This window comes from Microcaecilia unicolor, chromosome 9, assembly GCF_901765095.1.
Source record: "Microcaecilia unicolor chromosome 9, aMicUni1.1, whole genome shotgun sequence".
In the NCBI taxonomy this organism is placed as follows: Eukaryota; Metazoa; Chordata; class Amphibia; order Gymnophiona; family Siphonopidae; genus Microcaecilia; species Microcaecilia unicolor.
The window spans coordinates 108,955,001-108,970,694 of NC_044039.1; the positions used below are offsets into that span (position 1 = coordinate 108,955,001).

The 15,694-nt window shown below is 42.9% G+C and overlaps 1 protein-coding gene across 2 annotated transcripts in view; it reads left to right on the plus strand.

Annotated features, from left to right (window-relative positions):
• RALGAPA1 (Ral GTPase activating protein catalytic alpha subunit 1) overlaps nt 1-15,694 on the plus strand; it is an 882,008-nt gene that overhangs the window by 572,018 nt on the left and 294,296 nt on the right. For both annotated transcript variants that reach the window (XM_030214290.1, XM_030214291.1), the window contains exon 35: nt 2,431-2,554. In XM_030214290.1, coding sequence (XP_030070150.1) covers nt 2,431-2,554 — 124 coding nt within the window. The remainder of the gene's footprint in view (nt 1-2,430; nt 2,555-15,694) is intronic.

Here is a 15,694-nt window from a genome sequence, read left to right on the forward strand (position 1 = left end):
GAAACTGTCTGCTCCTGACTCGAGAAAACCACTGAAGAAGAGCATCTTCTACCTCCTCAGCTTTTCCTGCCCCTTTTCGTTTCCATTGTGGATTTGTATTGTTTTGCCAGTCTTCCAGAAGCTGGCCTTTCTGCTTCAAGACACATGAAATTTGACTGGGATTGACACCATATTCTTTAGCAATAGATGCTTAACTTCGTTTGTTTTCTAATTTCTTAAGAACTTCTATTCGTTCAGCCAGTGTTAAAGTCTTACAGTTTTGCTACGACGACAACGATGACCCCAGTGTACACTCTAACAACATTCTTTCACTTATTCTGCCTGTGGCAGCTAAAGGGGCGGTAAATTTGAAATCTCATTGGTTGTCATGCGCCAATCGGCTTCCATATTCCGTGCGCGCGCTTATGTGGAGTCTTCGTTGCAGAGGAGCGGTCTTAAACCATGCATGTAAGCGAATCTTGCACTTAAGTGGTGCGCTAAACCGAAGTTTGCCCCCATAGAAATTGATGGCACCAAAAACAGGACCAAAGTACGGCATACAGTTAAACAGAGCATGCGCTTATCCGACGTGCACTTAAATGGAGTGCACTGTATTTATGCCAAGTAAAACTTGGTGTAAATGCTGGTGACAAGTTAGATGTGGAGCGTGTGTATGGTATAATAGCATGTATAGATTTTAGAAATTCCCACAACCTGCCCATTCCACACCCATGGCCATGCCCCCTCTTCAGTTCTGTGTTTTAGAATTTACACACAGAACTTTACAGAATATGCTTTCAAGTTCTGCACGTAAATTCTAATTAATGCCGATTAGTGTCAGTTATTGCCTGTGAAATGGCAATTATTGGCGCTGGTTGACTTAGGATAATTGTTACGCACGCAAATCAGAATACGACCTGATTTGCATGTGTAACTCTGATCCAGTTAATGTGAGCAAGTGCAATGTGATGCATGTGGGAACCCAAACGTTAGCAGGTGTCATATTAGGAATCACTGTCCAGGAAAAGGATCTAGGTGTAATTGTTGATACATTGAAACCCGCTGTTCGGTGTGCAATGGCAGCTAAGAAAATAAATAGAATATTAGGAATTATTAGGAAAGGAATGGACAACAAAAATTAGAATGTTATAATGCCTTTGTATCACTTCATGGTGCAACTGCACCTGGAATACTGTGTGCAGTTCTGGTCACTGCGTCTCAAAAAAGATATAGTAGAATTAGAAAAAGGTACAGAGAAGAGCGATAAATGATAAAGGGGATAGGACGACTTCTTTGTGAGGAAAGGCTAAAGCAGCTAGAGCTCTTCAGCCTGGAAAAGAGACAGCTGAGGTGGAGATATGATAGACGTCTATAAAATACTGAGCAGAGTGGAATGAGTAGAGGTGAATCGTTTACTCTTTTTAAAAATATTAGGACTAGGGGGCACGCAATTAAGCTACTAAGTAATATTTTTTTTGCAACCCATAGAAAATATTTCTTTTTTCAATGTGTAATTAAACTCTGGAATTCGTTGCCAGAGAGTGTGGTAAAAGCAGTTAGCTTAGCACAGGTTAAAAGAGATTTGGATAGTTTCCTAAAAGAAAAAGCCAAACCTGCAAATAGGTGGGATAAGGTGGGATACAAATGCAATAAGTAAATAAATTATTAAGATGGACTTGGGGAAAATCCACTGCTTATTTCCAAGATAAGTAGCATAAAATCTGTTTTACTGTTCTAGGACCTTGCCAAGTACTTGTGACCTGGATTGGCCACTGTTGGAAACAGAATAATGGGCTTCATGGAGTTTCGGTCTGTCCCATTATGGCAACCCTTATGTTCTTATAGCTTAATTATTTAAAATTGTCTTTGCACCAAGACTGTTTTCCTCTCGGTGAAATATTTCCCACTGATGAAAATACAGAGGACTAATCATTTAGGGGCCCTTTTACTAAGGCACGCCTGCAAAAAAAGGCGTGCAGCAAAATAAAAATCAGTGCGTTCATTTTGGACCTGAGACTTTACCGCCACCCATTGACTTAGCGGTCAGGTGTCACACGTTAACTGGGCAGTAGTCTTCAGCGCGCATACACTGTCGATTACTGCCCGGTTAGTGCCACACGGTAGAAAATAGAAATTATTTTTTGCCACGCATTTTGGACACGCGTCAGAATTAGAATTACTGCCAAGGGCACAAGGTAGCCAGGCAGTAGTTCTAATTTGACGTGAGTTGTACACGTGTAGGTGCCTAGGTGCCATAGTAAAAGGGCCCCTCAAAAAGATGGTGTAGGATTAGAAATTGTTCCTTAGGACAGCTGTTTTTAGCAGAACAATGAACTGCATTGTAGATACCAATTTTAAAAAATGGTTTGTATCTTTAGCCCTGTATATTAACATGTTTGTTGCACCACCTGGGTGTTAGTAAGTGTGTGACCCTGATCTTTTATTTTGCAGCCGAGAGACACACAAGATTGCAGTGTTCTATGTTGCAGATGGACAAGAGGATAAACACTCCATTCTTTCTAATACTGGAGGAAGTCAAGCCTATGAAGACTTTGTAGCTGGTCTTGGTTTAGAGGTATGTTCTGTGGTCAACCTATTCTTGAGCATAAGATAATCAATAAAATAAATATTCAGCTAGTTACATAAGTACATAAGAGGTAAAATTATATTTTTTCTTTTTGATCTTCATTTCCTCTTTTTTTATTTTCATCTTCTTACCAGTTAAGAGATGAGTAACAAGATTAACTTTTTTCCCTGGATAGATTCCATAAATAGGTAAGCCCAAAAAAACAATATCGGTGGATCTTTGGAAAAGTAAGGAAGATGAATTCATTTAGTCTCCTCTCTCCACTGGGTTACCAGAGGGAGGAAAAGAAACCACCATCTTAGTCAAACTGGTAATCTGTTAGATATTTCTACAATCATTTTAGATGATATCTTAAGGGTGTAGTGCCTGGGCCCAAAACTTTGGAATGACCTCCCCCTCCATATGGCAAACTAACCCTCTCTTCCCACTTTAAAATAAATCTTGAAAACTCATCTTTTCTCTATCACCTTCCCGATGTCTACATAACCTGTATTTCTTTCTGCACCTTCTCTTTCTCTCTCTTTTTAGTCTGTACTTGTAAAACACTTTATGCCTATGTGTAGGCCCCAGCAGTATATTAAATGTTGAAAAATAAATAAATATTACAAAAATGATTTTGAGTGGCATTTTAGGAAAGACATGTAAATCAGAATTGGAACTTCTCGGGTTCTTCCAGTATTTTAGAACAGGCTCTGCTGGTTACAAGTAGCAGGAGCTCCATTCCAGAAACAAAGATGTGAGAGGGGAAGTATATAGCACTAACTGAAGAGGTGTATAAAATAGGCATCTCAGAGACCTGGTGTAAGGAGGACAACCAGTAGGATACTGGGTTTCTAGGGTACAAGTTATATCACAATGAGGGTGGATCAAATTGGAGAGGGGTGGCGCTGTATACTAAAGAGGGAATTGGGTCTAATAGAATAAAAATTCAGCATGTAACCGATTGCAATGTGGAATCTTTATGGATAGAAATTCTCTATGTGAAGGGAAAGAGAATACTAAAGTTCACCAGGCCAGAATTAACAGACAGATGAAGAATTGTTAACAGAAGTTAGGGAGGCTAGGAAATTTGGCATCACTATAATAATGGGTGATTTCAATTAAATAGGGAAAAGAACTGTAAATACCAGGAAAATCAAAACAAAAGCAGTCATAGGCGGTCAGTGACTCAACTGTTTGGGGAGGTTAAAGTGGGCAGGGCTATGGCAGGATGGAATGGAGTGTGATGGGCAAGTTAAAATCCTTAGGGTGGGGAGGTAACACCTACCTCAATAGTAAAGGGACATTAGGGGTGTTTTTGAACACAGCAGTAAAAGACCCCATCACAGTGTCTCAAGTGCAGATGCACCAGCTGACTCCCTCTAGAACCTTTTACTGGTGCTAATATGCGCACTGAATACACTCCAGGGAATCATTTGGCAAAATATCAAAATAATATGGCAAATGTTGTTCTGTTTACTATGTTGTATTGTAGTAATAATATGCAGGTCCTTTAACACTTGGCTTCCATTCTGTCCTAGCTCTCCAGTCCAGCATCTTCCTGTTAGCTATGTGAACAGTGGTGTTCAGCAGCAACCACACTGGCAACCATAAAATGATTTGCTTATCTTTTTTTTGGTAGGTTGCCAAATGGTAACCAGACTTTGAATCTCCTGGCCTTTAGTTTAATGTTGAGTTATCAAACATATTTGGAGTATGTATTATCTATATTAGCGGTTCCTAATTCTTAGAGTAGTGGACAGAGAACCCAGGAAGCCAGGGCATGAGTAAACATGTGGATAAAGGCGATCCGGTTGATGTAGGGTATCTAGATTTTCAGAAAGCTTTTGACAAAGTTCCTCATGAGAGAGTCCTGAGAAAATTAAGAAGTCATGGGTTAGGAGGTAATTTCCTTCCATGGATTAGTAATTGGTTATTGGACAGAAAACAGAAAGTAGGGTTAAATGGCCATTCTCCTCAGTGGAGGAGGGTGAATAGTGGAGCGCTGCAGGGATCTGTACTTGGGCCGGTGGTATTTAACATATTTATAAATAATCTGGAAATCAGAACGACAAGTGAGGTGATTAAATTTGCAGGTGGCATAAAACTATTCAAAGTTGTCAAAACACATAAGTACATAAGTAATGCCACACTGGGAAAAGACCAAGGGTCCATCGAGCCCAGCATCTTGTCCACAACAGCGGCCAATCCAGGCCAAGGGCACCTGGCAAGCTTCCCAAACATACAAACATTCTATACATGTTATTCCTGGAATTGTGGATTTTTCCCAAGTCCATTTAGTAGCGGTTTATGGACTTGTCCTTTAGGAAACCGTCTAACCCCTTTTTAACTCTGCCAAGCTAACCACCTTCACCACGTTCTCCGGCAACGAATTCCAGAGTTTAATTACGCATTGGGTGAAAAAGAATTTTCTCCGATTTGTTTTAAATTTACTACACTGTAGTTTAATCGCATGCCCCCTAGTCCTAGTATTTTTGGAAAGCGTGAACAGACGCTTCACATCCACCTGTTCCACTCCACTCATTATTTTATATACCTTTATCATGTCTCCCCTCAGCCGTCTCTTCTCCAAGCTGAAAAGCCCTAGCCTCCTTAGTCTTTCTTCATAGGGAAGTTGTCCCATCCCCGCTATCATTTTAGTCACCCTTCGCTGCACCTTTTCCAATTCCACTATATCTTTCTTGAGATGCGGCGACCAGAATTGAACACAATAATCAAGGTGTGGTCGCACCATGGAGCGATACAGCGGCATTATAACATCCTCACACCTGTTTTCCATACCTTTCCTAATAATACCCAACATTCTATTCGCTTTCCGAGCCGCAGCAGCACACTGAGCAGAAGGTTTCAGTGTATTATCGACGACGACACCCAGATCCCTTTCTTGGTCTGTAACTCCTAACGTGGAACCTTGCATGACGTAGCTATAATTCAGGTTCTTTTTTCCCACATGCATCACCTTGCACTTGCTCACATTAAACATCATCTGCCATCTAGCCGCCCAGTCTCCGTCTCGTAAGGTCCTTCTGTAATTTTTCACAATCCTGTCGCATGTTAACGACTTTGAATAACTTTGTGTCGTCAGCAAATTTAATTACCTCGCTAGTTACTCCTATCTCTAAATCATTTATAAATATATTAAAAAGCAGCGGTCCTAGCACAGTCATAGCCAGACCTGACATTTTGGGTGGGCCCAGAGCTAACATGGGTGGGCACTATGTATATAAGCATGAGTAGTGTTTCTTGGCATACTACAAAATAATGCCTTAGAATGCACTTGATGATGGATTTCTAAGTAGTCTGCCCAACAGCTGCCCTGCATCAATATAAACCACATACATAATGAAAAAAATTTTTTTTAAATATAGTTACGTTATGCCATATTTAACTTGACCAGACACGAGTCATCTCTCTAAACTTTCACAAAAAAGAAAAAAAAAACGCTAGTGTTATATAAGGGTGTGTCCTCTTTAAAACTTTGTCAAAAACTGCAGTCTGTGCTCTATTTCTGCTGAGAACTTTTTTCTTTTGCTCTAATAACTGTGATTCCTGTGTTTGGGGGCTGGGCTGATGGGAAGGAGTTCTCTGAGTAACCTGCCTTAACAAGATTCCAGGAGGGATCTTAGCACCACTTGGGAGCAGGGTTGCCAGGTGGAAAATTTTTTTCCCACCCAATCCAGCCTAAAAACAGCCCAAAACCCGCCCAAACTCAAACCCCGCCCCTGACACCCCCACCCCCGCGTCATCAACCCCGCCCCGCCGTCATCGGCCCCACCCAGAACGTCACTAACCCCGCCCAAAACGTCACTAACCCCGCCCCCGCGGCCGAAAAAACGCCTGAAAACCGCCCAAAAGAAAAAAAAGAAGCCCAAAAAACCGCAACCCGCCGCGGGCAAAAATTTCCCGCGGCGGGTCGCGGAAAACCGCCCAATTGGGCGGTAAAACCGCCCACCTGGCAACACTGCTTGGGAGGAGGGGCTAATTGTATGCAGTCGGGTAGTTTAAAAGACTACATAAACAGTAGTAGAGGGGGAGGGCTTGCATGACCTGTGGGCTGAGCAAAGGACTCTGAGCTGGTTTGTTTGTTGGCAGAAGCTGCCAAGTGATCTAAAATCTTTTCTGAATCTGTAATTCATCTCTCTAAACTTTCACAAAAAAGTTTGTTGTTATACTAGGGTGTGTCCTCTTTAAAACTTTGTCTGTTAAAAACTGCAATCTGTGCTCTATTTCTGCTGGGAACTTTTTTCTTTTTTTCTTTTGCTGTAATAACTGTGATTCCTGTGTTTGGGGGCCGGGCTGACTGGAAGGAGTTCTCTGAGTAACCTACCTTAACAGATAGAATTCCAGGAGGGTAGCCAATGTTACACCGATTTTTAAAAAGGGTTCAAGAGGAGATCCGGGAAATTATAGACTGGTGAGTCTGACGTCGGTACCGGGCAAAATGGTAGAGGCTATTATTAAGAATAAAATTACAGTGCACGTACAAAAACATGGGCTGATGAGACAAAGTCAGCACAAATTTAGTGAAGGGAAGTCTTGCCTTACCAATCTACTGCATTTTTTTTGAGGGGATGAACAAACACGTGGACAATGGGGAACCGGTGGATATTGTGTATCTGGATTTTCAAAAGGCGTTTGACAAAATGCCTCATGAAAGACTCCAGAGGAAACTGGAGAGTCATGGGATCGGAGGTAGGGTATTACTATGGATTAAGAACTAGTTGAAAGATAGGAAGCAGAGAGTAGGACGGAATGGTCAGTAGTCTCAGTGGAGAAGGGTAGTTAGTGGGGTCCCGCAGGGGTCTGTGCTGGGACCGTTGCTATTTAACATATTTATAAATGACCTAGAGATGGGAGTAACTACTGAGGTAATTAAATGCGCAGATGACACAAAACTATTCAGGGTCGTCAAGTCGCAGGAGGAGTGTGAAAGATTACAGGAGGACCTTGTGAGACTGGGATATTGGGCGTGCAAGTGGCAGATGAAGTTCAATGTTGACAAGTGCAAAGTGATGCATGTGGATGAATTAGATTTATAAGTCAGTACAGTTATAGAAATAGTTAATCAATAAAACAAGACAGTGGATAAAAGGAACCCGAATTACAGCTATGTCATGCAAGGTTCCACGTTAGGAGTCACAGATCTAGAAAGGGATCTGTGAGTCATCGTTGATAAGACGTTGAAAACTTCTGCTCAATGTGCTGCGGCGGGTAAGAAAGTGCACAGAATGTTGAGTATTATTAGGAAAGGGATGAAAAACAAACACGAGGACGTTATAATGCCGTTGTATCGCACCATGGTGCGACCGCACCTAGAATATTGTGTCCAATTCTGGTCGCCACATCTCAAAAAAGATATAAAGCAATTAGAGAAAGTGCAGTGACTAGAACGACTTCCCTATGAGGAAAGGCTGAGAATATTAGGGCTCTTCAGCTTGGAGAAAAGGCGGCTGAGGGGTGATATGATAGAAGTCTACAAGATAATGAGCGGAATAGAGCGGACAGATGTGAAGCGTTCGTTTACACTTTCAAACAACAACAAAACCAGGGGACACAAGATGAAGCTATAATATGGTAGATTTAAAACAAATAGGAGAAAGTTTTTCTTTACTCAGCGTGTAGTTAGACTCTGGAACTCGTTACCGGAAAATGTAGTGACTGCAGCAGTGGCGTAGCCAGAATGTAATTTTTGGGTGGGCCAGTGGGTAGGTTGGGTGGGCATGCATTTCTTCTTCCCTTCTCTACCCTCCCCCCCCCCCCCCATGAACTTTAAAAGTTAAATACTATAAATTTGAACCCCACCCCACCCCGACATCCCATCTGAGCCCCCCTGCACGACCCAGTCCCCACCTGCCTACCAGCTCCACGATCGACGAGCAGACGACCCTCGTCTTCCATCCGGCATCGAGTCTTAAAAAAAAAAAAAAAAGCCCGGAGAAACGCCTCACTTCTGCTGTGCACTGCTGTAAAGCAAGCAGCAAATCGTCTCGTCGGTCCTTCCTTCACTGTGTCCCGCCCTCTGATGTAACTTCCTATTTCCGCAAGGGCGGGCACAGTGAAGGAAGGACCGACGAGACGATTTGCTGCTTGCTTTACAGCAGTGCACAGCAGACGCGAGGCGTTTCTCCGGGCTTTTTTTTTTTTTTTTAAGACTCGATGCCGGATGGAAGACGAGGGTCGTCTGCTCGTCGATCGTGGAGCTGGTAGTCAGGTGGGGACTGCAGCGCCAGCAGAGCACCCCCCTCCCCACCTGCTGACACCCGGGGCTGGGCGGGCCTGGAGGGAAACTGGCTGGGCCTGGGCCCGTCCAAGCCCACCCGTGGCTACGCCCCTGGACTGCAGCTGGCCTTACGGAATTTAAAGGGGGTTTGGACAGATTCCTGAGGGAAAAGTCCGTTGAACATTATTAAGAATTAAGTTTTTTTGGGGGGGAGGGGGTTGCCGGGTTCTTGAAGCCTGGATTGGCCACTGTCGGAGACAGGATGCTGGGCTTGATGGGCCCTTGGTCTTTTCCCAGTATGGCGGTGCTTATGTACTTATGTCCATCCCCATAGCCAGCATCAGCCCTTCCCTTCTGTACCTTACCCTCTCCTCCCCATCCATCCTCAAAGCCCAGTATCAGCCCATCCCCACCATCCATCCCATAGCTAGGCATCAGCCCTACCTTACCCCCACCCCCACTCCTCCCTGTAGCCTAGTGCCAGCCATGTCCTACCCCCTATCCATCCCCCATGGTCTGACATCTCCTCCCCCCACCCCCCCCCCCCCCCCCAAAAGGACACCAGCACTAAATATAAAGCTTTTTTAATGTCCTGGGCACTGCAGAGCCCACCTCCACCCAGAGACCTGCCTACATTCAATTTAAAACATTTTTTTAACCTGGACAATGCAGAGACCACCCCCACCCAAAAACCCACCAACATTTAAACCTTTTGAAAATGTTAACCTGGGCTCTACTAAAATTTATTGTTGGTGGGTTTCTGGGTGGGGCTGTGCTCTTCACTGTCTAGGGCAAAATAAAGGTATATTTTGGACTCTTCACTGCCTAGGGGAAAAAAGGCATATTAATGATTAAACATACTTTTTTTTGCCATAGGCAAGACCAGGTGAAGAGCCCACCCCCACCAGGAAGCCACCACCATCCAACATTACACTGTACACATTAAAATTTAAACATTTTATTTATTTTACCTGGACAGCTGGCTTGCATATGGTGGCAGGTGGTGCAGACTCAGAGCACCGTGCTCCATTCTGTGTGTGCTGGCTCCTATGCCTACTAGGGCCGCAGGGGAGTGTTGAGGCTGGTCGGGGGGGGGGTCAAGAAAAGGCTGATATTGCTCTAGCGAGGACACAGTGGAGGAGCCGTAACACTGATGACAGCTGGCAGATTTTCGCCTGCTGCACTGTGGCGCCAGCGAGCATGCGGGGGAGGAGGCGAAGCAAGGCACAGCAGCAGAGTCCAGAGTGAAGATGGTCAGACATCATAGTGAGCGAGGGAGTAGCGTCATGGTTGTGCAGCGCTAGACTGGCCAGGTCTACCGATTTCCATATCAGGAAAGGGGACCCGTATAAAAAAAAAAAAAAAGTTAGTCTGGTAGGAGGAAGACTGGAGTGCTGCTGGCTGCCGAAAAGCTGCACGTCATGGAGGCTCAACTGAGCCGTGGCAGAAAGGCGCCAAAGTGCACATTCTGTCGGGACAACTGGGTGGGCCTGAGCATAGTTTGGAATGGCCTGGGCCCACCCAGGCCCACCCATAGCTACGCCCCTGCATGGCGTACAGTGAAAAATTGCATGCAAGCGTTAAGAAACTGGAAGACTGGGCACCCAAATGGTAGGTGAAATTTTTTTTTCTTTTCTTTATTTATCATTTTAAATTACAAGCCTTCATCACGTTTGAAAAGGAAAATCAGGTATAAATAAAACAAAATTACAGAAAATGTTTTAGTTCCAGAAACATAATTATGCATCCTATATTAGACCACAAATTAGAGGGGACAAGAGCCGTTTTCACACGGGAGATCTATATGCAACAAAAACTAAAGAAATGGATTCGGGGGGGCGGAGCAAGATGGCGGCAGCAACATCACCTCGCGAGTAACATCGAGTAGTCAGCAGGGGTACAAACCCTTTCTCTATTACCTAAAAAAAATTGTTTTACCTCTAAAGAAATATGCCGCATACAAAGAGAAAGGCGTTTGTTAGAACTGCGGCCCAGGCAGCTCTAACTTCTACACCTACCCAGCAGACGCTCGATAGTTTTCTCGCGAGAACCGCGACGACGGCGTTTGGAGGTCCCGCTGAGTTTACAGCGCCAAGAGAGGCTGACCTCTTGGGACAGGATATTTCGTTGTCCCCTCCAATGCGATCTCAACCGCCACAACCGACTGGGGCCGATTATGGAGGCGACCCGCAAAACCGTGATGACGGCGAAGCGGCGAGTCAACTGGGCCCCATAGCGATTTCCCCAGTCGAAGCCTGTGGTTCATCTAAGGCCCAGAAAGTGCCGGTATCACTCGAGGCTATATGGGAGACACTTCAGACGGTCTTAACCTCAACTAGCAACATCGACTCTCTTGTGAGTAACGTTCAAATTTTGTCAAAAGACCTTATATCAATGAAAAATGAAGTCTCAGAAAGAATGAAACATTTATCTGATGAAAATGTAAAAATGAAAGAAGTTTCAGCAAAGCTTATACAAGATAATACATTGATTCATACCAGATTGGAGTATTTTGAAAACTACAACAGGAGGCTCAATTTGCGTTTGTTGAATTTTCCAAGAACTTTAGTTTATTCTCCTTTGGATATTTTCAAACGATATTTGATGGAAAATTTGAAATTTGCAGAAGATAAAATACCTCCACTCAATAAAGTATATTATTTGCCAGCAAGAAAATTGAAAGATGGCCCCCAGGAACTATTACAAACAGAACCTGATTTAAATGTTTCGGAATTATTAGAATCATCCTTGACTGAAAAAACTGAAAGACAAACTCTTTTAGTATCCTTTATTTTTCAACAGGACCTGGAACTGGTTAGAAAAACAGCATTAAAGCATTTACAAACCCCATTTTATGGGAAAAAAGTACTAGTCTTTCCAGATGTCACTAAACAGACTCAGGCTAGACGGAAAGAGTTTTTGGCATTAAGATCTGCAACATTAGCCTTGGGAGCCTCTTTTAATCTCAATTATCCATGTAAATGCAATGTGAAATATTTAGGGGTTAAATATGTATTTTTTTGTTTCTGAGCACTTGAAACAGTTTATTACACAGAAAAAGGTTTTATAATTTATGTTGGAGTTTAGTAGGTCTGATTAGCCTTGGAAAAAGAGACTAATGAAAAAGTAAAATGCGCGGTATATACTGTTAAGCCTTTACCTCTTATTTTTGAAAGATATTTGAAACTAATCTCCTGAGTAGTACTAAGGTCCAGCCCCTTCAATTTGGGGTCTAATACAAGTTGATAATCTATAATTTTCTTATTTAATTTTTTCTTTAGAGAAAATTGCCTGTAACCTGTTAAACTGCTTTACTTGTTCAAGATATATTCTTGTAAATTAATCAAAATGATAAATAAAGAATTAAAAAAAAAAAAAAAAAAAAACTAAAGAAATGCTTAACAGTTTTATTCACTTATAATTATTCCATTTCTCTATAAGGTCAATACTGCTACTATCCAACAGGCTTCATGACAATTTTTTTAATTCTATAAATTGCTTCAAATGAACAGGATTAAAGAAAACATATTTTACACCCAAATATTTTATATTGCATTTACATGGGTAACTTAAATTAAAGGTAGCCCCCAGCGCCAAGGTAACTGGTCTCAATGCTAGAAAGTCTTTTCTTGTAATTTGTGTAGATTTAGTAACATCTGGGAAAACCCAGATCTTTTGTCCATAAAATGGAAGTTGTAAGTTCCTTACAGCTAGTTTCCTAACCAGTTCCAAGTCCTGCTGGAATACAAATGAGACCAACAATGTTTTCCTATTTGTTATTGAAGACAAAGATGTTTCCAACAGTTCTGAGACATTGAGATCTCCTTGAGGCTGTTGAGGAGTTTGTGAAAGTCCACTTGGTTTTTTTGTAGGTAGGTAATATATTTTATTAAGAGGAGGAATATTCTCAGAGGTAAATTTTAAATTTTCCATCAAGTATCTCTTAAATGTGTCCAAGGGGGAATACACCTTAGTACAAGAAAAGTTTAACAATCGAAGATTTAATCTTCGGTTGTAATTTTCAAAGTATTCCAACCTATTATATATCTGTGTATTGTCCTGAATCAATTTCGATGTTACCGCTTTCATTTTAACAGAATAAGCTTCTAAAAGATTTACTTTCTCAGTCAACTTGTTACTCATAGTTGTAAATGTAGTTTTTAAATTCTGTAAATTTTCAGATAAATTGTCAATCTTGCCTGTTGAAGTCTTCACAGAGTTGTCCAGACGCTGGAGCACCTCCCATATTGCCTCCAGCGTAACCTTTGCAGTTGAAGCCTTAGATGTTTGGGGCTTCCCTTGCAGGGGCTCAAGGCCCTTCGACTCCGTTGTCATGGGAGATCCAGGAAGAGCTCCAATTTGCTGGCCCAGTGGCAGATTCGTTTCCCCGACTTCCGAGGTCGACAATCCACTCGCAAATTCGAGTACCACTGGCTGCAAAGGTGGGAGTTGCGTCGGGGGAGACAACGATGTGTCAATTCCCTGGATCTCGGCGCCTCCCTGCATCGAAAGATCAGCGGGACCTCCTGACGCTGTAAAAGTGGATTGCCGCGTAAGGAACTGCTCCATGGACTGCTGGACGGATGTTGAAGTTAGGGAGGGCTGGGTCCTCACCCTTACGATCCCTTTTCTCTTGCTATTAGGCATTGCAGCAAGAGATTTTAAGGCAAATTTTTTCGGGAAAATTTTAGCAAGAGAGGTTATAAATTTCCAGCAGCTATGGGCTACTCACTGATGCGAGCAGTTGGTACCGCCGCCATCTTGCTCCGCCCCCCTCCCCACCTGCCCCATGTTCTTCTTTGGCAGATTTTCATGGTAGGTGAAATTTAATGTGGACAAATGTAAAGTAATACACATTGGGAAGAATAATACTGTCAGGTACTAAGAATAATTCAAATCATAGTCACCTTATGCTAGGGTCCACCTTAGGAGTCAGCACTGAAGAGAAAGCTCTAGGTGTCATTGTAGACAATATGCTGAAATCTTCTGCCCATGTGTGACAGCGGCCAAAAAAGCAAACAGGATGCTAGAATTATTAGGAAAAGGATGTAAAATAAGACCAAGAATATTATAATGCCTGTTTCGCTCCATGGTGTGACCTCACCTTGAGTATTATGTTCAATTCTGGTTGCCGTATCTCAAAAAAGATATAGCAGAATTACATAAAGATTCAAAGAAAAGTGAACAAAATGATAAAGGGTATGGAACTCCTCCCGTAGGAGGAAAAGCTAAAGAGGTAAATTAAGGTATGGGTGAAATACAAAAGAGATGGCTGAGGAGAGATGCAATTGAAATCCTGAGTGGTGTAGAACGGGTAAAAGTGAATCGATTTTTCGCTCTTTCAAAATGTACAAAGACCAGGGTCCACTCAATGAAATTGCATGGAAATACTTTTAAAACAAATTGGAGGAAACATTTTTATTGACATGGACATGGGGGATACCACTGCTTGCCCTGGGATTGGTGGCATGAAATGTTGCTACTAATTGGGTTTCTGTCGGGTACTTGTGACCTGGATTGGCCAATGTTGTAAGTAGGATACTGGGCTAGATGGACCATTGGTTTGACCCAGTACAGCTATTCTTATGTTCTTATGCTCCTTGAGATCTTTGACAAGTCACAACCCTCCACTGCCTCAAGTACAAACTTAGATTGTAAGCCCTTTGGGGCAATGTTTATTATTTATTAACAGTAACTTGTTATATCGCCTTTACTAACTTGTAGACCTAGGCAGTATACAATGTGAAGAAAAGGAAAAAAGGAACTACAATAAATTGAAAGAAAAGTAGGCATCATTCTTTCCAGATAAAGTAAAAGGATACCCAAAAGAGGGGTCTAGCGGTAGGAGGTAAAGGGGAATCAGGGAATGGTTGGGCAAGTAGGGGAGATGAGGGAAGTTGAATGAAGCAGCAGTAACAACAAACAGGTATTCTGATCACCATGGACGGCTCCCCAACCACTGACTGCGTGGTCGAACAAGGGCAGAGAGCCATGGGAAGCGCGGAAAAGACCAGAGAGATGCGAGCAGTACAGATTCCCGAAAGGTAGCATTTTGCAACGCTGGAACAGCCACTGGAAGGGCAGAAACAAGAACCAAATCTGACCCTTTATCTTCTGCACAGTTCATTGGAACCCTGAGCCAAGGCTTCCCAGACCAAAAGTTGACTGCAACGAAACCTGCACAGAGAAAGACTTCTGCCAAAAGAACTTTTACCCAGGTAAACCAAAGAACACAGGACTATCCCTAACCCATACACACACACACACCATCAAACAACCGCTGGTCTACCCCAAACTCACACACACACACTTAAAAAAAAAAAAAAAAAAAAAGAGGCAAAATGCACATTACAGGAATTCTAATAGGGATATCAGTCCTAACAGTAATAACATTCATGAACGCCCTAACCATGAGGGAAAGGTTAGGACAGCTGTTGTAGTTGGTGATTCGATCATTAGGCATATAGATAGCTGGGTGGCTGGTGGACGTAAGGATCGCCTGGTGACTTGCCTGCCTAGTGCGAAGGTGGCGGCCCTCACTTGTCACCTAGATAGGATTTTAGATAGTGCTGGGGAGGAGTCGGCTGTCTTGGTACATGTGGGTACCAGTGACATAGGAAAATGTGGGAGAGAGGTTCTGGAAGCCAAATTTAGGCTCTTAGGTAGAAAGCTCAAATCCAGATCCCTTAGGGTAGCATTTTCTGAAATGCTACCCGTTCCACGTGCAGGGCCCAAGAGACAGGCAGAGTCTCAATGCATGGATGAGACGATGGTGCAGGGAGGAGGGTTTTAGATTTGTTAGGAACCGGGCAACATTCTGGGGAAGGGGGAGCCTATTCCGAAAGGATAGGTCTCCACCTTAACCATGGTGGGACCAGGCTGCTGGCATCGGCATTTAAAAATGAGAT